The 26,067-nt window shown below is 39.8% G+C and overlaps 1 protein-coding gene across 7 annotated transcripts in view; it reads right to left on the bottom strand.

The window, feature by feature from the left end:
- Window positions 1-25,653, bottom strand: part of LRP1B (LDL receptor related protein 1B) — a 738,176-nt gene extending 712,523 nt beyond the window's left edge. For all 7 annotated transcript variants that reach the window (XR_008577717.1, XM_054830556.1, XM_054830557.1 and 4 more), the window contains exon 1: window positions 25,354-25,653. Coding sequence is in view for 6 of the 7 variants with exons in the window: in XM_054830556.1 (XP_054686531.1) it covers window positions 25,354-25,435 (82 nt within the window). In the remaining variant the exon portion in view is untranslated. The remainder of the gene's footprint in view (window positions 1-25,353) is intronic.
- Window positions 25,654-26,067: the final 414 nt, after the last annotated feature.

The following is a 26,067-nucleotide window of genomic DNA, read 5'->3' as shown; positions in this document are numbered from 1 at the left end:
TTATAAGCCCTTTCCACTATAGCCTGCTTGCTCCATCTGTGTTATAGCTGGTCACATCCATTGTGGAAAAGAACACCACAAAACACACAGATAATGCAGTTTATTTATGAACGTGGGACCAGACTGCCAGGCATCGAGCAACAACTGCACTGCCCAGCCAGCGAGGCAATTTCAGTGTTGGCAACAGAGCTGGAGGTCCATTGGAGCTCCATCTGCTGACATGGATAACAAACCCGGCCAAAGCTCATCCAGAATCATCACATCCATAATTTCTGCAGATCTTTTGTCTCTGGCAGAGATGTGTCAGAAATCTGAGCTAGTGACTAGTCATGGAGAAGGGAGCAAGAGCAACTTTTCCCTCATGGGAGATGACTGGTGGAGAATTACAAGGATAAAGAAAAACATGTGTGGGGATGAAGGCTCCCCCCAAAACTCTAGCTTTTTCTATGGATTTCAATGTGGGAAAGGAAAATACGGGCCTATTTATGTGTTTAATACTTGTTCATATATATGTGTATGTGTGTGTACATACGTATTTGCTAAGGAGCAAACAGTTTGTATAGTAACTGTATACAAGGAAGAGTAATTTGTTGGTAAAGCACCATACAGTCATCGGTTCAAGTCTCAATATTAGGTCTTGATTCTGGTTCAAAGGTGGTAGTTTCTTATGCAAGAAGTATTGGTTCCCACCAGTGAACTTCACTCTATGTACTAATGAAAAAGTTTGGGACTCCGACAGTGCCAGAAGGCTCTGGAACTTTATAATGCTTTTAAAATATTATTTACCCTTCACCATGCAAGATAGGAAAGTTTCCTCGTTTTAAATGCAGAAAAGGAGGCACCGAAGGAAAACAATAACTTTAGACTAGCGGAGGCTTTGGAGGGGTTACAGCACACTTGGCAAAAGCAATGGAAATCTGTGTCTAATCCATACATGCAACTGATTACCTGCTATCATGGGTGATGCTGATAGCACTACATCAGACCAGAAACTTGAAGGCTCTTGTTTGATGAAAGGTTAAAGACACTGTATTCACATCTCACTTCAATTACATTACAGAGGTTAAGAGAAATTTAATAGGTATTAGCCAGCCAACCTTATTCTCTCTGCGTTAAGACAGAAAAACAGAAATGACTAATATAAACACATATTTTAGTAAGGCAAATGCCACATTACACAAAAGATTTACAGTTACATACATTAAAAATGATTAATAGAGGAAGATTAGAAAGCATTCTTTCAAGTGTCATAATGGTTTACATGTTAGAAAGAATGGCATGTTTGAAAATATGATGCCTGACCGATTAATGTCCATTTAATCTTTTCAAATGTTACATTTGCTTTTAAATGGAAATGTATTTGCTGAAACACAAGGCTTCTACTGACTCCAATGCGCTCCTAACCAGAACAAATGCATCTACCCCGAAGCCCAAATATTTCAGCCAAAAAAATCAATGCATTTTAACACAAGCCAATAAAATTACAACTGAGACAAAATATTCTTATTATAACCAATACATTTCCCCTGGAATGTATGTAACATTACTGAAACCAACCCAGAATCATTGGAACTCGAAGTTAAAACTGGTTAAAAGGCTAAAGAGAGGAAAAAACAGATAAAAAATAGTACCAGTGCTCCAACCCTTATTATGTATCAGAAAAGATGGAACATTTCTATTTCTTCATCACCAAACAGTGTAACCTCATTTGTCTTGTACAATTTAATGCAGTGTCAACAACTCCATGTCCCTGCCCAGAAGATATTTTTGATCATAGCAATCTCATTTTAGTCAGACAATAGTTTTCCTTAATACAGGAAGAAGGATGAAATGTGAAGAGAATTGCACTGTTTGTTTGGTTTTTTTCCTTTACCCACGTATTTTAGGAATTTCATGAAAAAAATCTTCCAATTCATATCTGTGTTGCCTGAATACTATGGGTTTTGTGGGGTTTCCTGTGATGGGGCAAGGAAAACACTGAGCCCTGTGAGAAACAACGGCTCGGCAGAAGAGCAGACAGATGTTGCCAGTACCTCCCTCTCACATCCAACCACTCAGCGGTATCGACTGAAAAACAGTATATGCCTGAAATCTGCCTATATTGCCTTGCCACTTTGTGCCTGATTTGTATTCTGAACTATGTTGGAGAACACAAGGCGCTACGCTTGCATCCTAGAAAATGTGAAATACGTAATTTTTTTAGGAGAAGTTTTTTTTTAAAAATGCTTTACCTTTCATATGTTTTGCCCTTGACAAGTGACCTGAGATATACAAACTTGACTACTAATGTAATATATACCTATATGTGTGTGTGTATATTTATAGCTGTATACCGTTGCCTGATTAGATCATCCTGGTTTGACGGGACTAAAATTTTAAGTTCCTGAAACAATATGTGCTCCCTCTAGTGTCCACAAAAATCCACTCCAAATGATGAATAACGTGCATGGAATCAGAGCTAAGTCATAACCAGTTTTAAAATAAAGGCATGTAATTCTCAAACCATGTATTAGTTTTTAACAGACACTGAATTAAATCTCGCCCATTTACATTTCAAACAGGAGCTAAATTTATGAGAGTTAAGGTTCAACACAGACCTGGTCAGGGAAAGACCCACGTAACTAGGAAGAAAGGAGTGTTTCACTGTTTGGCCAAAAATATATCTGCTAAATTTCTCTTTTGTCACAAATCGGTACATTTAAACTGATACACCATTCAAGTAATTTGTCTTTAAGAAAATGGTTAACACTATAAATTCACAATAAGATTAAAATTAATTATTTAAACAAAAGTTTTCTGCTTGTTGGTTTAAATCAGAGCTAAATCACTTGGATTTAAGTCAATTCACCTTACTGAACCCTTTAATCTTTAAGTCAATGACAAAGCAGCTTCAAGAGAACAGTTTAGGAGGATTCCTTTCGGCTGTGCAAACCAAACTCTTGCCTGGTTTTGCCAGAATCATGTTTAAACAGTTATTAGCTGCATCCAAGGAATGTATTTTATAGACTGACATAGAGCAGCATCAAGAATTGCACAAGCGCTTGCTGTAAGGCTAAGGACACACAGTCAGAAAGCTTTCCCCGTGCCATCCCCCACACGCTTATCTTGTAACTAGCCCTGGTTGAAAGCCAACTCACTTTCTTCTCCGGGAGCACCAAAACCCAGATCCAACGGCTGTTTGAACCAGCACAAAACGCTGTTTACATCAAGTCAGGCCCCATCTGTCCACTTGCACCAAATATACTGGCGGATCAGGGTCTAAGAGTTTTCTGCACTTTAATTGTTCTTTTCTGGGGCATAATTACACACGCAGCATTTTTAATAAAAAGCTGGCTAATGTTAATACTGCCATTGCAGTGAAAGAGAAAGATCCTGCATTCATTATTCACAACTCTCTCTGAAGTCGTGGCTAGATTTTGCCAACACATTAATTCTCACTATTTTTCTGAGGAAAAAGAAAAGATCTTTGGAGGAAAACCAAAGTAGTGAGCATACACAAGCACACATGCAAATCCAAATCAGAAAATGTTTTCAGCTAAAAAAATGTTGCATATAAAAATAGAAAAGCAATTTAAACAATCGAATTAAATAATGCAATTAAACCAAACTAATTCATATATTCCCATGGGTCTCTTGATGAGCTCTAAAATTAGGACCAAGTTAACTGAAATAGTACTATTAATTTAACATAACAATGTAATGATCTTCCCCCCCCCCCAAAAAAAAGGTTGTTTTGCTAGATATCCCATCTTTACATAGTTGAACTATTCCTTTCTCAGCAGCCACTTCTGAGCACCCAAAGGGTTTTTGTGACGGGTTACAGCTTTCTGGGAACTGCATGTAGTTCTGATAAACACTGACATCAAAATCAGAATCTACTGCCCATAATGAGGTAATTATCTTGCAAGCTAAAAATAAATATGAAAAATCCAATTAAATTACTTTATTCTCACTAATACTGGCCAGTTGTTTTTCCCTGCACCTTTTACTCAGAAAACAAGTTATCACATAATTTGCACCCAGAAACACGCTTATGGTGCCGTATATATACATATTTGGAACGTAATTTCACATCCTATGGACACACCTTCAAGAAAAATGGAGGCCTAATTCAATAAATACTGTTTTTATGTTTTCTTCAACTCTTCCAGGAAGCATCAGCAACAACAGCATTACCATATCCCCAAGGCAGTCAAGAAATCGGTAGCTTATTACCTATGATCATACCAAATTGCAGATGAATTATGTAATTTGTCTTTACAGGTCACATTATGGTGACTACACTCACATGGGGTGAATATCAACACAGAATTGTCCCCATGGTTACACCTTGATTAATTCCTGTATTATTTGTAGAACTTTAGCATAAGCAGCTGCTGGGCAGAAACCCAATGTAAACAAGGTACCCTGCTTAACTGGGATATCCTATTGAATTATCTTTTATTGTACCAGCAGAAGGCTATTAATAGTGACATTTTCAATAAGCTGGATTTTTGAAAGTGAACTAGAAATCACCACAGTGGGAAGGCACTTAGAAGTTATTGCTATACCACTGAAGAAACACGAACACAGCTATTAGATGTATTTTTAAAGAGGGACTTTTTCCCCATATGATTTTCTACAACTGCACTCAGTTTTAGGTCCTGAGGTGTTGTCTGAGCACAACAAGGGTTGTGATTCCTTTGCAAGGAAATTCTCAACTGATGACGACAAGCGTAGCATATTAAATACAAAGCTAGTAGGATGTTGAAGACTATAATAGGAAATAAATGGCTAACCACAAAGAAAACCACATGGGATAAAAGTGCATCAACCCAGTCCAATGGCAAACTACCCAGGAGCAACTGCACAATAGTAAATAAGTAATGGGGTTTTGTTCACACAGAGCTTTCCAATCATGAAGCCATGGGTGTTGTATTAGAAAGGGATTCTTTTTAAAGCTAGTTTAAGCGATGTACAGCAAGAAGATGTGAAGATAGGGCTCATACAGCAGAGACACCAATACTCTCTCAGAAACATCTGCTATACCAAAAGCATATAAAGGAAAACAGAGGGGGCAGGCAGAGATAAAATAAGCAAAGAAAATACTAACAGAGTAAATCTGGTGGATGTCCTCCCAGTCTTGCAGCAGGTTCTGCCCTGCAACTATGCAGAATCAGATACATGGATTTGGGCCAAGAAATACACAGTTATGATTTTATTGAACAATCTTTATTGGAGGAGAGGGGTTGTTAAACCTTCCCTTAGAGCTTTTTTTAAAGGTAGTTTAGTAAAAAGGTTGAAGCTCTGGGGACGGTTATTGCAAGCTATATGCTAGAGCCTTACAGACCCAGAGTGAATCTGCTTATGCAGAACAGGGAAGGAAAAAGAAAATATTCTCAAGAAATTAAGGACATCTACTTTTCATTTGTCTTTTTCTTCCACTGCAATACCTACCTCACCCTTATCTTTTTTGCTTCAAAACTTAAGGACTCTTCTGGCCACTTTACCCACTAAAAGCACCTGAGTCAGACCTACCATCCTTCCCTTTTATCATGCTAACAGAAGCCTTTGATTTATTTTTCAAAACACCTACTGAAACTGTAGTCCAGCGGGCTCACCTTTGCATCCCCCCCTTCCCACTTCATCACCAGTTAATAGGTGGCATTTGAAGCCTGGCAATTCCTCACAGTCATGGAATGGGTGTCCTCATCTCTTTTGAAGAGAAATTTTAATTTATCTGCTTGCTCTCTTCCTAAATGCATCCCTTGTGCTACATCAGATAACCCCTGACTCAACATATATCCAATATGCATGTCATAATTTTTTTGTAACTGATCCTCCACTCAGGAAAGAACTCAATTTTGCAGCTTGGGGGTGGGGGTGGGGGAAAATCAGCTCGCAAAGGCAAATTAAGTGAAAAAATGTATTATTCTTGAAAACACAGTTGTTATATAACCCCTCATTTATAGACTATTCAGTGAATACTGACTTACACCCTCGCCAATCCTGAACCTTATCACTCAAGGTGTTCTCTCATAGAGAAGAGCTGTAATAACAGATTTGTGTTTAGATTTTTAGTCCTAGCCCTCAACACAAGAGGAAAAGGAAATAATTCTTAATCCGCTCTCTCTAGCTAAGAATAAAAGGAAATTATACAAGTGAGGCACAAGTGAACTTGCTCCAGAGCCCCAGCTACTCGCCAGACCAGGTATTAGGAGACCATGATGAAGAAGATCAGTTTTCAAGCAGTTTGCAGAAATAAGGATAGCAGGTGGTAGGATGGCAGGATTTATTACTAGAGATGGTTTAAGGATTCAACAAAGGGAATCTTTGCTACGAGAGCTCCCCCAGGAGCCCAGCTTTGCGCTTGCCTAGACCAGTCAGCTGGCACAAGCCATTCCGGAGAGGGCTCTGCATACCTCAGAAACACCAACTCATCTTGAAAAAGTGGTGGGGCTTGGACTTTTTTTCCTTAGGATTTATTCTGGCCTTGTAAGGAACAGAAACAAACATCATTTCCATGCAGGCAGACTGCCTCTCCTGGTGGCAGTGGCCAGTTTTCTTGCCTGAAAACAAGTTATAAATAGCCATGTTATTCATGCATCAATAGCAGATACTCAAACACATCTCAAAGACAGACTGACTGTAAACCAAGCCAAAGCGATACATACAAATCCATATCACTCCTAAAATAACCTCTCTTTTGTAGCTCTTAGCCAAGGAGCGGCTGCATCCTCCTGGTACAGTAGAAATGTCAAAGGCATCTTCCTCTTTATCCATTTGGATGAACTTGCTAAGAGAAGCCATGCTGCTGGAGCAAATCAGGTACAGTTTCAAACAGAGATTAAGTGACTTTCACAAGTTGGAAAGAACACTGGAATAAGGAGAATGAAAGGGAGGAAAGATTAAAAGAAAGGTGAAGAGGTGACCTCCTTTGATGAAAAAATGAACAGGTTAAAAAATGTGAAAAAAGTACATCCAAAACCCAAACGCTCAAGAATTTCCAATGGTATTCAGACAAACCCCAAATAGGAACAGACTTAAAATTTCCGGAATTAGATATGCTTTTGGTTAAATACTATTTAGCAATAGTTAATATTTTACATCTACTTTGAGGGACTGTTTTTCCTTTCAGATTTTAGGGAAAAAAAGAGGATATTTTTAAAAGCCTATCTATTAGTATACACTTTGTATAAGCAAGACAGATTTTTGAAAATCATTTTCTAATTAAATAAAATCAACAGATGGCACTCTATAGGCAAGTCTCAATTTTCTTCATTTAATATATGGCTTTGACTGAAAAATCTTATGCGATTTGAAAAGTTGGTGATTTGAACATGACTACTCCAAAAAACTTGCACTAAATATGTTTAAATTGCATTGTCCCCAACAATGTCATTAATGACTGATGAAAAAGGTATGTACAAGCCAAAAGGTCTGAATGAACTTATTTCAGAGGTACAAAGCACCGCCTGTCATTCCATTCAGCAATTAAGCATTTCCTAATATTTTAGAGGAATAGCAAGTTTTCAGCCACTAAGATTGTAATTATCTTCTGTTAACAAGATCATTTAATTCAAGCCCCCCCCCAAAGACTTACTGGCCGCAGTTATACGTGTGATTTTGCACAGGATTATTACTCGCTGAGTGTGAAATGCTGGAACTCCACTTGCTTAACTCTCTGTATAGAGTATTAAAAAAAGAAAATCAGTAAACTGAGCTGCACTGACTGTATCTCAACGATGAAAAGCAAAAGCGAGTCTTCCTCACTGCAACCCTCTTGAGCAAGTTAGCAGCCTTCATGCACTTTTCACATGACAAGTGCAACCTTCATCTAGCTAACTTTACCTTCCATAACCCTTGGCCGGAAAACAAGATCGACTGGGTCTGACTTCTGAAATACATTGCTCCAACACAGAGGGAGTTTTGTTCTGGACTACATAGGAGACAGTTTCAGCAGGGTTTTCTAGCTGAGGAACTGTCAGAGGCAACTTTGGCTGCCGCAGTACTGGCATAACCCATTCTGTGCAACAACTCCCCTAAAAAGGGCATTTCAGGCCCTACTTTGACCCAAGTGGGAATTTTTAACCAGCACTAAGTTAACTTCCCCCTCTCTTTTTTTGGGGGGTAAACAATTAGTACAGTAACTCAACAATACGTTTTTAGTTGGTTATCACAGATGAAAGATGACTACATCGTAATTCCAAAGAGCAGACTGCCATGTAATTGCGCATTTTTCGTCCTTGTGCAAATAAGGCACAGTTTACTGTAGACTGATTTTGCTATGTGTAATATCTGGATTAGCAATTAACATTTTAATTAAAGATGGATTAACCAATATTAGGAAAATTATGTCTGGAACTGTTCAATTTAAAATCCACCATATATATACAGATAAACATATCTTTAAGTGCAAGCCATTTTCTGGTCTGTGTAAAAGAGATACGATTTATGACTTTGAGAGAACGCATAATAATTTGACATTATTATACATGGAGATAACTACTGAACAAATACAATACATAGGGAAAAAGTTTTTGAGAAGCTGTATAATTACCATTAAATTGTTAGATGTTCATTTAGTGCAAGTTCTGACTGCGGTTCAAGAAGTCTGCCTATAGACTAGTTTAATTCAGCTATGTTTAAACAGAGCATAATGGCAAAGGAGGACACACTGTTCTAAATGTAAATTGTATTAGCAACAACATATTGAGATTTCTGTACTTCTTGTTCCATTTGCAGTTTTTTGCCACGAGAATAAATCACAGCGTGTTTTCTGTTCTTGTAGCAATCTTTGTAGCGAGAAGCCAGAATCCGTACCATGTGCTTTTCACTCTGCATCTGGTCTCCTTTTGTTGATGCATCCTGGGTGCTTGGTTTGCTTTTCCTGTTGTTGGTTTGGGTTTTTTTTAGGGGGACACACACCTGCTAATCTCCATCTCACCTTCTTTCCAAAGAGAACAAAATTATGATCAGGGAATAAGTGGCACTAATGGCCAAGCAAGCCAAACAGAGAATAGGAAAAAGAATATAATGTGTGGAATATGTGAACCTATTTACTGGTCATTAAAATTATACAGAAATTGCACTTTCAGTCATAGAAAGAAACTGGGACAAGCACGCTTACAGCAAGCAGTATTATCAGAACCTGCAAAAAACTTAAATGTTCTCATCAGCATCTTTTGAACCAATTTGGATACAGCTGAATGATTTTGCATTTATAAAAATTTACTATACTTGGAGGCCTTGTAAATAGCATAATAAATACAATGAAGCATTGATTTATATAGCCGGTCTTTTTACTCTTTAGTACCAAGGTATTTTAGCTTACAATAAAAATACTCAAAAAAATAAATCCAGATCTTTATAGCGCACTGTTTCTAAAGCAACAAACAAAAAAAATCTTTTAAGCCAATTAACTTCAAAAAGGCAAAGCTTTCTGGGGGTTGAACACATAGCTCCTCAGCATCTCCCTGGGTTCAGTTTCACTGAAATGAGTAGTGATAAAGAAGTTTGTTTCTGACACTGGTGGGTAGAGGCACATGTCGATGAGAAGCGACTGCAACAATTCACAGCTTAGCAGACAAGAGAACTGAACACCTATAGAAAGGGAATAAACCTTTTCATCCAGGCCAATGTTTAAAGCAATATTTATATAGGTCATGTCAGATTTTAGTATGACTCCTTACTGTCTGTCAAAGTCTTACATTTAAAAACTCACTTTCAAAGCTTGGAAGGAAGAGCAGACAGAACGAGAAGTATCCCAAGTCTACAACGCAACTCAGAAAACACCGAGGCAGCAGGAATACATTTTAGAGCTGCTAATTTGAGTTTAAGCATGACATTTTGCTACTTCATAGACGAGCAACAACAGAGAAATATTCTAGTGACTGCGTCCTCTGCCACCATCCTTTCTAAATGCTGGCCCCAATGTTTTCATGGAATAACACAGATACTACTGGCAACATTATTCTGGACCATATTGAGGTTCAAAGCCTTGGGCTTGGAACTACCTTTCCAACATTTAACCTTGCAAAAGTAGGTATTAAACAAGAGCCAGTGGAGAAAGGTAGGGATGGGGTGAATCTGTTTCCAAGAGGACAGGCTTCTTTCTCTCATACCTAGGCAGCCCACATGACTCGGGCAGGCAGCAGTAGTAAGCACTTGAGGGCATCCTGATGGCTGACGCCTTTGTCATTGCAGAAGCAGCCCCTGACTGCTGGCTTCTACACAGGTTAACCAAGAGGCAAATACCATGCTCCGACTCACCCTGAAAGCCTTTCTGAAAAATATAACATCTTTGAGAGAGAGACATTATACAGCACAGTGATAGACCACAGTCAGCTCCTCTGAAGAGGTAAATCATTGTACCCACCTACACAGCTGCACCGCAACAGGAACTGTTGTATTCCTACCAGTTGCCATAGTATATCAAACAATTTCCATCCATTGATAAGTTCTCCGATGTGTATTTAAAAGACAGGCCCCACCCATTTCCACTGTAAACACAGACTGCAGCCTATGTGCCTGTTCTTTCTGTAAATCTTTTGACTTAGTCCTGAGACCATCCTTTGAAATCACCATGGAGTTAACACCTTGTTGTTTAACTTGTCAAATCATGCATTGCTATTAACATTTCAGAAATAAAAGCAGAAATAAACAGCATGGACTGTCAAAATCTCAGCTCCGTTATTGGGAGAATAGAAATACAAAGCACTGGTCATGAATTCCACTAAAAGGGAAGTTTTAAAGTGTGCTCACAAAAGTTGCTGTAATATTTGAGGGGAGAGAGGGTATTTTGAAGCAGCACGTGTGCCGCCTGAAGCTGAGCTGTCATAGCAACAACCTCATTAAAGCATCCCTCATGGGAGCCCTAACCTGTATTCCGACTGTTGGAAAGATGTCATTTATAATGCGACTTAATTCAGTTAAGAGTCAAAGTATAGTAGACTTGCAGAAAAGTGAAATTGCTAATTTAAGGAATTCACAAAGGAGCACAAACACGAATACTCTATGAAACAGCTGTGAAAAATTTGGCTTTTGCCCTCATCATCTTCCACTCCCTGAAACCACCACCTGTACTTTAGTCTTAGGTCTACGATTTGCAAGTTACTGGCAATTCCTCTTTCTTCCTCATCACCCCTCTAACCAGGGCTCAGGATGTGGCTCTTTCCTCAACTTTTATTACTCCTACATACAAGGCATCACCATCTCACCCGCTCATCTTCATTTTCTCAAGCTCCCACATTGCATTCCTGCTCCAGCAACTCACAACCCACAGCCAATACCGCAGCTGGATCTGCTCCGCTTCCCTGCTCCACCACCCTTACGGCTCGCTCTTTGGTGTTTGTCCTTCCCCCAGAAACCCCACAAAATGAATATTCAAATGAACATTTTGATCCTTGGAAAGAAGTATCTGCCAATGTCCAGAACTGCCTCAATAAGATACTCGTCACTTCTGTAAGAGTGGCTATGCAGAGGTTGACTACGTTAATGCATATTTGGATTTCACTTTTAAAGATCTATGATTTAATAACTTTAATTGACAGCAATAACGCATGAGTACAATAGGTTTTAGAAGGGCCTTTTATTTTTTAAAGGAGTAGATTTAATTGTAAATGAAAAATGAAAGAAAACTGCACCGCTTAGTAAATGAGTTGTTAACCTTTCAACCCAAGAACTACCACTAGAAGCCTGACCAGAGGGACTGCAACAGCTCCACCAGCTGCGACAGATATAATAAAGTTAATGCAGTAGTTTTAGATTTCTTTTAGTTGTCTTTAAAGTCTTCCAAACTTGGTGTCCACCTCCCCAAAACAGTCATTTGACATGGCATTAATGTGTCACCAGGTAGGTTTAGATTTTTTTTTCCCCTTTGGTAGGTCTTACAGAAGAGGTAAGCTTTATATATTCTGTGCCCTTAAAATGCTGTCTGCCTGCAGCATTTTAAGCTAAAACCTGAACTATTCATTTGATGCCACTGCTTTGACCTTGAGTGACAAATCCAGAATTTTTCTTTTCTGCTACCATTTCCCAAACAGTGGGTGCAATCTCTGCAAGGGTCAGGGAGCTGCAGCAGCCTGGGAGCTGGTGGGGCAGCACTCCCAAGCAAACTGCTACCACCAAAGCACAGAAACTTCCAGTTTAAACTTCTAGGGCATCTGAGAGAGTTAGGACTTGTAATTCATACTGCTCTCTCTCACTCAAGATCTCTTGGAAAAATTACATGAAATCTTATTTAAATCAGCTCTCCAAAGAGACAATACACTCTAAATTTTTTTTTCATTAAATTTCGTAGGTCATTAATCCACAAACTTGATTCAAATTCTTGCAGAAATTTTAAGACTTACAGCTCCAGTATTTTGAACACAGCTTACGGTATTGCTTAGAATAATAATATAATACAGAGAATAAAAGTGCCTGTGCAGTGTGACTTGCATGAAATAGGACATACTGGTAGCCTGATGTAAATAACCTAAGTTAGAAAGAAAACACTGCTCTTATTTGCACTGATCTCTTAGTTATCCCATACAGACACACTTAGCAAGAGATATTCCTGCTATGCTTATAAAATAAATACTAATTTTCTTCTAATCACTTTCTTGTAATTACAAAATGCAATTATTATATTCTGGTTTGTTACAACAAACCATCTCTGCAGTTCAAGGTATGATTTTATCTTGTACACGTGGAGCTGTACAAGGTTTTCTGTATTTTACCGTGTTTATTTGCTAACTGTTGGCAGAGTTATACAAGGATGCACTTGAAGCCAGTTGCAACTTACAGATTTTTCAATAAAGAGGGAGAAATATTGGCCAGATAGTTAATTAAATGGCACTGGGACTTCCCCCCCCTTCTCAAATTCCAGTTAGCATTCCAAACCTATATTAGGTGCCCCAATGACACCAAAAACAATAAATCTTCGTGTATTGTCAGTAGATTTCTAACCTGGTTGTTTCAAACAGCATAATGAACACATTTTAGCAGACTATATTAGCTGTGCCAATTTATTAAGAGAGAGATTGATGGAGCCTTTCCTTTTGTTCCTCCATACAGGGCAGAGCCCAGCTACAAGCACTCATGGAAAGAAACCCCTTGGCTTTTCCTTCTTCACCAATATCTTTGCCTTTCCTGGGACACTGTTTCTCCTCACTGGACTATTACTAACCAATCTTCTCCAAATCTCTGTCACTGAAACACTGAAAGGTATTTTCCTTTAAAAATTATATTTAATTTACCGGTTTTGCAAAAGCTTGCCCCAGCCACTTCTATGGAAAAGCATGCAAAGGGGAGGCAGAAGGTCTAACCTTGGGAATTATATGAGCCCCCTGGTCTAGCAGAAAGTACATGTTTTAAGTGATGTTTTTCCCCCCAAGTATGGCTACGCATATTGTTACTGGCTAATGAAATTCATACACATACCTCCTACTTACTGCTTTTGAAGGATATTCTTTTGGACATTTTGTGGTTCATCAGACTTTGACATCTAAGAACATATTAGTCTGCTTTTTATTCCTCTTGTAATTAGAGCCAATTAATGAGCTTTCATACTACGTTATTCGACAGCTTCAGCCCACAACTGCAAAGTACCCTGGCTTAGTTTGCCAGGGTTTTGGGTTTGTCTGTTGGCTTTAAATGCTAACAGATTTCTCAAAAAATGGTAGGTCAATCTATGCATTCAAACTGGCCAATTTTGAAAACTGTTATACCAATAATTACACACTCCTGCCCCTAAAAACAAAAGAGCTCTAAAGATTAGTCAACTCTACAAACCACAGTTTTGAGATATGTGCTTACGTTAAATATTACCAATTGCTTTAAAGGGCAACGATTTCCACAGCACAAAGTTGACATAAATTTCCCCCAAGTCCCAAATGCAAACACTATCTGCAAAGTCCATATGCTTTGTATTTCACAAAAGCTTTGCAGAATACATTTAACATAAGAGAAAACAGAGTTAAGTTTTACTCTTCACTTCATCTTTTAGACATAAAGGTGTCAATAGAAAGATGCCAACCAGAAAGCTAACTGTAGCCCATGCAACTTTATTACTGAAGTATGGGGGGATTACTTTGTGTTATTAAACCATCACTGTGCTGCTGCTGACATTTATTTTTTTTTCCTTACAGTGGTAGCAATTTCTATTGGGAGGAGCTGCTTTAAACCTTCCGTTATTTATCAGTGCTAAAAAAAATAATTTTTTAAGTCTAGAATAAGGCAGGTGAATGTTAAATACACTCACGCAGACCTGAAGTCCCACAGTGTGTTATCATTCATTTCTATAAAAATTGGATCCGGATCATCCATGAATTCTTCACTAATGCATTCATTCCCAAAAGCAAGTGCTTCAAGGAGGCTCCTGTATTTTCAGGAAAGAAAGGGTGGTTGATTTCCCCATGGCTTATAAAAGACAATACTTGCACATGCCAAATGTTGCTGCTTATCTCTTCACCTATTCAGAAATACAAGGTCTTTTTGGTTCAGAGGCACTGTGGAAGCTGTTAGGGGTTGGTTTTTTTTGTACTGGACACGGCCTTTCTTGCTCCCTACCAAATAAATAATCCTGTAATTTAACCAGTAACCCTCACCGCTTCTGCTTCCATTATCCACTTCTAGTTTGTTTGTTTCCCTGAGGCTGCAATCCCAAATGAAAGCAGCATTCAACAGGCACCTGTATCCTCAAAAGCTGTTACTCACTGATAAGCTCTGCAGCACCTGGTCAGCTCAAGTTGTTGGAGATTCTTCCCAGGCATGAGATTTTGCAAATTTGATAGAAAAAAAAAAGAGGACATATGCTACTCGAGGCACCAATGTGAAATCAGAAGCGAACAAGTAGAATTACCACTCTGCCTGCCCATGGCATGGACCCAAAGCCTATGGCCAGCGTGCGCTTCTCAAGTGTCACATGAAATACAACATTCAAAGATTCCCACAAGTGGGGCAACTTTTCCACTCAGCATAAAACAAGACAGCAAATGGAATGAAATATAACTGGATTTTTTTTTTAAACTAGTAAGGGGAAAATTACTTGTACATACACATAATTGGGCAGTGATGACCACTTCAAGATGACCCTCCTTAACAGACAGGTATTTCCTCCCCAAAAAGCAAAGTCATTAGCTAGATTCAAGAGCAAGCACTCCACACTTAATTTACTCCTAGGACCACCAAGGACATGCTGTGCTATCTTTAGAAAAAAAAAAAGCTACTGTGGGGCTAATCAGACTGTTGATCTATTATGCTCTGACATTTTTCATTAAGATATATAAACTTGTAAAAGTCTCTTAAATTTGCATATTTGCATCATGCTTTTCATAGACACATAAATAGCCTTTTATAATGCACTTAAATTACTTTGAGTTGTTGGATTGCCAAATGCGATGTAGAAGCAGAATCCAAGTTGTATCATACTTACTAGCTCCTTAGCACTTATTTTATGCAAATGCTTTTAGTTATAGTCCTAAGATTCACAGCCACATATTACGTTCTCCTGAATTTTGAAGTCTTTCACTGGTCATCTTCAGAGCACCAGTCAACAAACAGAATGAAAAATCACAGGCAATCACTGCCAGTTTAGTTGTATTACAACTTTTTGCAAGGCACTTTTGACACAGTGTGAGACTACTGTGAGAAGACAGGCCACCAATTAATGTAAATCAGTGTGGTTTCATTGAGGAGCATTTAATGATTCTAACTGACAAAATCATAACATGGTTCATAGTGTTTTACTCATTACTGAATACCACTAATTGGTTAGAGGAGTTCTGCTGTTTTCAGTAAAAGAAAAAATTTATCATGGACATTTATAAATTGTACCAAGAATATTCCACAGCAAAGGTAGTAATGGCATTAGAAATATAAGCAGGTTTTATACACTCAATGTGCTCTGAATACTGAGCCTCACAGTTTGTATTGGAGCTGTATTTCAGAATGTTGTCATCATCTGTTGACAGCCATCTGCTTTAAACTTCTTACCACCCTAAAAGTGGCCAAAATTGTGTATTATTAGACAGAATTTCTACACAGAAAGGAAAACTATTCACAGGACAAGGTAAGTGACAAAGGCTGGAGACCTGGACATACATGCCTAGAAATCTGGGGGAAATAAATAAGAAAATTACAGAAACCTAGATCTGACACTCTCCTGCGTTATTACTGGAGATGCAGTTCGCAGGTCTCTGAAAACGTAGAAGTGGCAGATTAGCTGACACCAATTCTCCAGAGTAGTATAATCTACAGAGTAAATGGGTAATATTGTGTACTGTCAACTCTGTTCAAGTCACAGCCATTCAAAACCCAGAGAAAGAAATGTAACATAGCAAGTGCAAGCCAAGGAATTCATTCAGATGGGTCTGTACATACGTGCTGACCTAAATAGCTTGCTCCAATTTGAAGAACTGTGATAATGGGCCACTTGGGTCAGGGCATAAGATTTTCTCTGCTCAAAAAACCCCTGGTACTCCTGGCTTTGCTGTACTTAGCAACAGCACCTTTCATGGCTCTCCCTATATATCCAAGGTTTTATGTATACATGTATATACGCACAATACATTCTCATCAGAGGGGCTTACATCAGCCCTACACCATTAACTGCTGCAGATCAGGTTCGCCTGCAAAATACCTTCTTGCTCCAACATAGCCTTGCTCTGCTTCTATCAAAGGCAAAAAAGCAATTCAAGCCGACAAGCTGTAGGCAAGGGACAGTGCTTTAGTTTTCACACTGTTGTAGCCTCGACTTGCTTCATCTCCCTTGTATATGATTTAATATCGCAGCCTCAAGTGTTTTGCCTAAGACTACTATAGTAAGACACTACTATGAAGAAACCATTTGCTGTTCACTGTTCTTTCGGTAACTTGAATATAAGAATAAACCACTTGTCTTAGAACATGGGACCCAAGAAGGATGAATTCAGTTTTGCAGCCTTCTTGCCTTGCTTCCAGTCCTTAACTCCCACTGGCTGCAAACATCCCTCAAAGAAAAACTTCAATACAGTTATACAAAATAAGCATGTTTTAAACCAAGTGTTTCTGATGAACTTGGAAGTCAGGCCGGTTTCCCTCCAGGCAGCACCTGGGTATCAGTACTGGAGGATGCACAGGCTTGACCCATCCATAGTTATGCTTTACAAAATACAGCTGGAAAAATAGCTGCTTTAAGACAGGTCTCAAAAGAAAGTCAAGTGCGCTTATCCCTGGATAAGTCTGCAAAGTTTCATAGGGAAATGACGTGCTGCATGAGAAGGTACCACCTTTACACTCCTTCCAGATCACCAAAACCCGACAAAAACAAGACAAACGTTCCACAATGAAAAATGCAGTGTTTCATCCCCCCCCAAAAAAAATAGCAGCTTCATCTGTATTAAACCTAGTTCTGTGTAACTAACCTAATGACTTCCACATAGTAGACACCTTAGCATATTGACCTGTCTCAAGTTTCCTCTGGTTTTATGACCTCATAAGAAGGTAGTCTCTTCACAAAACTTGAGCTTTTAAAGTGAGAAATTATCAATTTATTAAAAATAAATAATTTATGTAATAACTCATCTTCTAGATGATTATTACAAACTGAGAAATGAAAAACAATCAAGACTTTAATCCAAGTATTTTAATATTAGACATGGGAAATATAAAACTGGGTTCAACATAAAGAACTCAGACACAACTAAATCGAAGTTTGGAATAAAAATACTGCAAGAAATATCTATTTCTTGAATAAAAGCCATAGGACAATACAGATCACAATTTAATTAACTGTCTTCTAAATAAGACTCAATTTTCATAAAACATCCAAAGTTCCCTTACACTTACGCAGCCTGACTGTATAACCACCAAGGACAAAACAAAGAACCCACTGACTTCAGTAGTGTAGATTCAGGTCTGCAATCTATTTGTTAGCACAGTAAAACAAATAAAAACTGTTCTTTTCTAGAAAAGAAAGTATGTCATTCACCAATGAAACTCATTTCATAAGCACAGTTTTACACAAATATCAATAAACTTTGGGTAAATCAGTGTGTGTTTGCGTATGCAAAAGAGCATCCAACTAGCTATGATCTTACATTGCTCTCTTCACAGTATTTGCAAGCAAAGATGCAGGTGTTTGGGGGAACTTATCACACAGAAAATTACTGTGATTTTTCATAATCCTGCATTAGTGTAACTTTTTAAACTTTTATTTTTATGACTACAAAACATTACACCATTTCTCCAAAAAGGTACATTTGACTAATGATGTGTCAGAAATCGTAGCACTGTGATACTTCCAGTGCCTTAGAATTATTCAGAAGCACCATGTTTGAGGAAAAATACTTGCCTGCATGTTAAGGGACCTACAGGTGGAAACACAAATGCTCTCCACCACAGCACAGCCTCTGAGAATATTGTAAGTAGCAGCCCAAACTATTTGACAATATCAGAATTGTATTTAAAAAAAAAAAAAAAAATCGCTGACAAGAGTATTTTTGCTAGTTTGCAGGAAGGTAAGTTAAAATCATAAAGCATTATATGAAAGTCACAACATGGGTATCTTTTCGTGGGAGTGTGCGTACATGTTAACAGAACAGTCTTTCTCCTTGACAGAACACCTCACAATACTGCATTTGCAAATTATTGCATTGGCTTTTGTCTTGCACATGGTCTATTGCCCCTCCAGTATATGATAAAAAAAACAAACTGCACCTTTTCATTCTCCTCGTTCATTCAAGGAAAAAACAATAGTGATACTTATTAACTGCTATTAAAAAACCTCTGTAGTAGTGAAAAACTTGTGGAATTATACATTTATTCCTTCTTATTCTCAAAGTTTAGCATTTCTCTTACAGCACTTATCCTATTACACTTGAAGCATATGTTATTCAATAGCATCACGCACAAAAGTTAAAGGGATATCCTACTAATAAGGCAATAGATAGCCTAAAACACACTGGTATTATCAAGAAATGGAAATAGATATATTCTTATTTCTGAAGCAAAGCTGTGTTTCAACAGTTTGGCTCCTCTGGAAGGCCACATCGTTCAGCAGGATGCTGCACGTGAGGTGCTTGGGAACATCCGGCGGGTGTTGAAAGCACATTTCAGGACTAAACGTACCATATCTAGAACTCGTAATACTGTAATCACTATTTTTCCACCTCAGAGAATTAGACTGCATTTCTAACTGAATAGAAATAAAAATCTCAAAGTATACCTCACTTCAAGACTGGCATTACATCATCTTTAAAGAGCCCCATTACTTAGTAGAGTTCACTCTACTATTGCAGTGTTTTGTTATTAATACACAATTGCAATTTGCTACAAAATGGTCAATAAAAACATGGTTGCTAGAGACATACAACCTTCTTTCTGGCATCCAATTCTATCTTCAGATTGGTAGGGTTCATAAACACCATACATAGAGCCCAATTCCAATTCTACAGTTATATACTGCTTGGGAAGCAATGGCATATATATATATATATAATAACAAAACCTAATAGACCCATATAACACTTTCCAGGTACATAGAAAGATCTTATTCCTGCTATGAGGATCTTACAAATTAAATCAGATTAATAATATAGTGAACATATTACTGGCAAAAGCATGTGTTTGTCTCTCTAATGATCCTTCCCAGTTCCCATTAAATCTAATTAAAAGGCACTAACTGAATTTTATTGGAATTCCATTACCGATGTCCAATCCTGCTCACACACAGCCTGGCACCCATGGGAAACGGCCCTTCGCCAGCCCACGGAGGCTCTGGAGCATCCTCACATCCACAAAGCGAGGACACCCTGTCAGTGGGATGACAGCTGGGTTGGGTGGCTGATTTTACAGTAATGAGCTGTGATTATTTCATTTTGCCAACTACCTAAAAAGGAAGATTCAGCTTCATAGCACTAGGAAGTTTTGGTACATCTTCGGAATTTTTTGCATTATGGTCAACAACTGACTAGCTAACTAGAATATAACTGCATTTACAAATATTTTCAGCTTTTCAATAAATAGAATTTAAAGGCAAAAAAATCAACTTGTTTTTAATTAAAAAACAAACTAGTGGGTTGGACAGAAGGTGCACAGTCATTATTTGAGTAATTATATTTAAAAAAATCTAATTAGTTCCTAATTGCACTTACAAATTTTAGGACCTAGTTCTGTAATGTCTACACTTAGCCCAAACTCACACTAAATACAGACTGAATAGTCTGCATGACTTGCATAAAAATAGCCAAGTTCTGATATTTTCATCTTTACTGTTCATCATTAAGAATGTTTTGGGTAAGTGCAATTAAAATGAGTTCTCTAAGCAAAATTTTTTTAATTGCATTTGAAGGAACAAGACTATTAAAGAACAGATTAATACATAAAAGCTAGGAAAAAAGCAACAACATGCTGTGATTCAAAGTATGCTGCTGTAACAAAAACAAAGTTCTACTATCTAAATTACTAGCATTTCTACGGATAGCCATAATTCTACATTCACCAATTAAAATTACATACATTCTTTAGAGTCAATACAATAAAGAGAAACCTATTTTCTTCAACTGCAAACAACAGATCAAAGGACTCCTAACAAGGCACTAGAGGAATATGCACTTCCAAGCTGCAGACTTATTTCAAAGTCAAAGTAAGCTTTGCCACTTTCTTTAAATGGAGAAAGATTGGGGTGCATATGAACCTTAAAGGTATGAGATATGCTCAAATTTACACAGCAGTAGTCGCAAAGCACTTCAAAAGAGCCACTGAGTGAAATACAAGCTTTTCTGTAAGTCTTTGGAGGACAGCTACTTCAACCTGCAGGAGCATCAACAGAAGCTCTATGATAAATTAGTAAAAGGTTTGCTCCAACACAAGTTTACACATAGTCTTTTCACAGCAAATACCTAGTTTTGAAGTTTAAAATGCATTGTACCCTTTCAAATAGTTTGTGTGTTTCTAACACTTTTCCTTTTATTATATTACAGCTCTCCAAAACCACTTAATCTAAAATAACAATCTGGGTAAGAAAGAGCATGCATGTCAGTTCATGAAAAACCACACAGAGTTTGTTCAGTCTCCAGAAGTGTCAGGGTTTTGTGTATGTACTCACATACTCAATTGAGGACGTATATACATCACTGATTGCCCATAAAACCAGTCATTGAAATTGCACTTGTGGACATCTCCCACAATTTCTGTCTTTTATTACCTCGTATCACACATCCTTTTAACTACTGTCTGAAATTCCTCAAAATGTTTTCACCCTCCTCTGTAATTTTGCCTCTCCAGTGATATGTAAGTTCTTAAGTAATATTATTCTTCAGAATAAATAAATGGCAATGTCACTGTGACCTTGGAAGCATCTCTTTGGCATGCAAGATACTATTTATTATCGGGGTTTAAGGCATAACAAACTTAAGTATGAGAACATACACCTCTGTAGTACAGCACATAAACAGCTTTTTTTTTTTTTTTTTTGAGAATCCTTTCCAACAGATGGCCAAGCTGGAGCTCAGTCTGGTGAAGCATAGCAGTGCTTGGTACACCTGGTTTCAAGCATTAAGCTACTAATAACGAGATAGTTGTAAAGCCTCCTGATGTACTCGCTGTTGCCTGCTGTGACACCTTACCAGGGAATGAAGGCCATCAGCACTCATCACAAGGAGAGAGATTTATTTTACCTGGTTTGTGTTTCTGCTACCAGGGTGAGTAATCCAAACTCACATAATCTGAAGCTTAAACCAAAAAATTCTATTTCAAAGTAATTTGTTACCAGCCTTCACTTAAATATGCTCAAAGGACACTGGGAAAACAATAAATTCCCTGCTAAGTGGAATAAAGACAAAGTTTTGGAAGTGTTTGTGTCTCCAGAGAGGAATAATGTTCATGAAAATTTCATCTTTCCTTCTTTAAAAGAGCTTAAAAAGTGCAAAAAAAAAAAAAAAGAAAAAGTTGAATGTGTGATATGCTATCACTCAGGGAACTTGAGATTTTATACTGAATGGGAAAATGTTGTCAGGGAACTTAAGTCTACCCTAACAGGAGGGCCTCTTGCAAGACTTTGCTATTCCTTGTCTTGCAAGACGAGCTATTTCATCACACCAACCCTTGAATGACAGGTCTGAAACACTAAAATTGCATGTGAAAGAGCCTGTAGCAAGACAGCACTTCAGCACTGCTGACAGTGGTGATCTGCCACCAAAACCTGAACACAACCAGCCAGCAGCTTCACCACAGACAGCAAGTCAATTAATAACAAGCGATGAACTCATTAACACTACTGTGGATACACTTTTCACTGACACCACCACACATTTTTGAAGATTATCCAAATCTAGCTCCTGTTATCTGGGGCTTCTGTGTAATTTAGATAACATCTAGGTAATCATGCCAATTAGTGCAGTAGATTCATGTAACGCCATTCCACAGCAGACAACACGCAAAACTCCAGCAAGACAAAAAAACGGGTGTAGGAGCCTAGGCATGAAGCCAAGGTGGAGCTTCGAGGCTGGAGAGAGCTGTGGGCAGGAAATACACCCACCGGAGCTGCACAGCACCTTCAGCTTAAATGCTCAGGAGGTGGATGTGGGACCTGCAAAGTTCCTCTGCACGTCCTTAGGGAGAGCAGATAACAAATGTAGTCTTCTCAGCTTCCTAAGCTGTTCGCAAGGTTTTTCTCAGGCTTCTGATATTCATTTATTGCAACAGTTGCAAGTCCTTCATGGGATAACTGCAAGGGAACATGGGTCCATGAGCTTCCTCAGGAAGAGACTGACCGAAGCATAAGAAAAGGAAAACATACCTCTTCATGGCTTAAATGGCACAACCTCAACTGCAGGGCTTCTCCCTTATCCTATCACCCTCCTGGCTGGATTCCCTTCTCCATCTCATTTCCAGCTCCCCATCCCCATATCATTTTCTTTTCCCAGTTTTATGTAGTATATAAAAAAAAATTCGACAAGTTGTAATCTGGCTATGGACAGACCTGATACAATGAAATTCCCCCAGTCTACTTCAAACCCAGAGAAAAGATTTAGTTCAAACTTTGGTGGGGTCTCCTCCCCCCACATCCCTCTTTTTTTCCCCCCCTAATCTCATCCACTCGTCTAATAGAAGGTGTTACCTCTCCCTACAGCACCTCACTAATATTTCATATTACCATGGCTACCACAACACTGCTATTAACACAACCTGTGACATTTTCCCAATTCTCTTATTACCAATGGTGAGCCTCAGTGCATTCCAAATTTCAGTGCCTTTCACATACATTAAGCTTAACATGCTCCAGTGACTCAGAATTTCCCCCTGTAAAGGAAAATCAGCTTGATGTGGTCAATAATTTTTGCAGTGTATCATAAACTTTATCTGATGTGCAAATGTAATTCTCTTTCTGGATGCCTCATCCTGAATCCCTTTTAGGTTGAGACCACTTGACATTTTTTTTAAACAAAATGCCTTTTAAGTCCTAATTTGTACTCCACTCGGTTTTGATAAGACATGACATTATGATATGATGAGTTAGTTGATTCTAAGTAAATTTGATTTATCCCACTTTTTGGGCTGGTATGATTTACAAGGATGTTGCCTTTTAAGATGGGATTGATTTTAATGTAAGCTGACAGCACTTTTTTTTTTTGTGAAACACTAAATCAGAGCAAGGTAACTATGAAAACAAAACAAAGGGAAAATGAAGCAAAATTTAAACACCAGCAATTAATATTCATGAATAATTGTCACTTGCTTATCTCCATCAAAGAAGACAGAGTGACAAATCAGTTTCCAGAACAATTCCACAAAACATTTGAAAGTTTGGGGTTTATTCATAAAATCAGATGCATGCTACAGCTGCTGAAATGTAATCTGACCATTTTGTGAATGCCATGGAAAGTTCTTGAAATATTTTTCATCAAACAAGCACTATCACAACCACGAATCTTTACATATCAAAGTAAAAGCATGTACCCTTCATAAAACTGAAAGATTTTCTACGAACCTTTCCCATCTGGCTGTTCAGGTGCCATTATATTGAACACTATCCTTGTACCTTATGATGCAGTGTTTTAAACATGCAAGTTTGTGATGCTGCAGCAATACTTTTCTCTTTGATAGGTAGTTATTTCTCATTTTTACAGCATGAATCACCTATGTAATTTTGATAGCTAGGTGGGAAAGGGACCAGAGAGGTTTGGTAGCTCGACTGAAGCAGAAAACTGTACCCCAGACTGACTATCTAGAGGCATCCGCACTCACCCAAACGAGTTGTAAGCAGTTAGTAAACAATTTAGTAGGTAGTGTGTACGTGATTGAGAGGAACCCAATGCCTAACAGTGAGAATTCAATGCTTCACAGAGTTATATTTACACTGAAATCTACTAAATCCTTGCAGAGCGGGTACAACAACAACATGAGCAGTCTCATTCATAAGACCGTACAGTTTTGAAGCTAAAGGGCTACAAACAAGCCGACAGACTATCTTCTGATTAGCAGTGTTTTCTACAGCGGTAAGAAAACCTCTGCCAGAGCAGTACGCTGCCATTCCTGCACCTGAGCAGAACAGAAGGGGGACTTAGCCTGTACTTTAGAAAAATACTCAATTCAAACATCTTCCGGGAAAATAGGAGAGGTCTGGTAACGGTACAAAATGCAACAAGAAACCCCGAGACTAACTCCGGCAGGAGAACCGGTACCCTCTCCCATCAGAGATGACTTCGGAGACGAAAAGAGTTGCAACTTCTGAAATTTTCCACACCTCGGCTAAGGAAGGGGTCCCGAGTTCCTCCTCCCTCACCAGCCGTACCCGGCTCAGCAGCAGCTACCCGCTGCCTAAATACAAGTTCAGCTATTAAGTGGGTGGCACCTTAGCAAAATAAAACGAAGGAACTTTTGAAAGCCTCGGGAAAGCGGAGGGCATTCGCCGTTTCTGCAGTACATCGCCGCCCAGCCCCGGGGCTCTCTCGGGGAGCCCCCGGCCGGCACCGCTCCACAGGACGTGCCCGGGGCACTCGCCAGCAGCAGGTACGTGCGCTGCCAGGGAGGGTTGGACCCCCGCAATTAACGCCCGCCTTGGTTTCTTATAACGAAGAGGTAATTCACAGCTGGTGTGTTCAACCCGGATCACCGAGGGGAGTGACACATCCTTCCCCCCCCGTCTCCGTGTACTTGTCGCCGCCGTAGGGCTCGCCCGGTTCTCGCTCCGCCGAGAGCCGCAGCCCAGCGCGGCGCTCCCGGCACCCAAGTTTGCATGGGGCGCTCCGCGGCCGCGCCCGCCCCACGCAGCGCGGAGGGACGGGGAGGCGCGCAAGGCGCCGCAAAACTTCCCGGGAAGAAGCCGGCACCGGCGGAAAGTTCAGCGGGCGGAGCGCAAGGGGCGAGGTACGGCGCAGCGCTGCGCGTTCCGCCGCGGACACGCCTTACCTCCGCGGGCTCCCGCTGCCAGCGCCTCGGCGACGGGCGGTAATCCCCAGAGCGTCGCCAGGGCCAGGAGGAGCACGGACATCGCGGCGACCGCACTGTGGAAGGAAGGAAGGAAGGAGCGAGCCTGCCTGCCTGCCTGCCGGCCGGCCGCGAACGCGAAACGGAGCGGCAGCGCCGCCGTGAGCGCGGAGCCTCTGCGGGAGCCGCCGTCGCGCCGTCACTTTTCAACGCGGAGCGCGGCTGGGCTCGCCTCACGCAGCGAGCGGGCAGCGCGGGGCGCCGGCGGCCGGCAGCGCCGCGCTCCGCCTCCGCCCGCCCCCGGCCCAGCCCCCGGCCCCGCCCCGCTCCGCGTCGCCGTCCCGCCCCCGCCCCGCGCCTGCGGAGCGCCAGGCGCGAAGCCGCGCTGCACGCGCGGGGGAAGGCAGAAGTGAGGGAGCGCGTGTCGTCCCCGGCTCTCCCGCCTTGCTTGGGGTTTGGGGTGGCGCTTTTTTTTAAGATTTGAGGTAATTTTTTTAAAATTCTGGAAGACAAACCTCAGGAAAGCTTGGGTGGCTCGGTGGGTGAGTCAGCAAAAAGGAAAAAAGCTAAAAAAACCCCGCAAACCCTCGTGCCTGACTGAGCAGCAGGGATGAAAGCGCTGGAGAAGGCTGCGTGCTTCTTGTCTGTGAAGGGAGAGTTGACATCCAGAGCAGCTCTCGCAAACTTGGCTTCGGC

This window comes from Grus americana, chromosome 6 (assembly GCF_028858705.1).
Source record: "Grus americana isolate bGruAme1 chromosome 6, bGruAme1.mat, whole genome shotgun sequence".
In the NCBI taxonomy this organism is placed as follows: Eukaryota; Metazoa; Chordata; class Aves; order Gruiformes; family Gruidae; genus Grus; species Grus americana.
The sequence above is the reverse complement of the archived record's forward strand: the minus strand, read 5'-3'. Positions and strand labels throughout refer to the sequence as shown.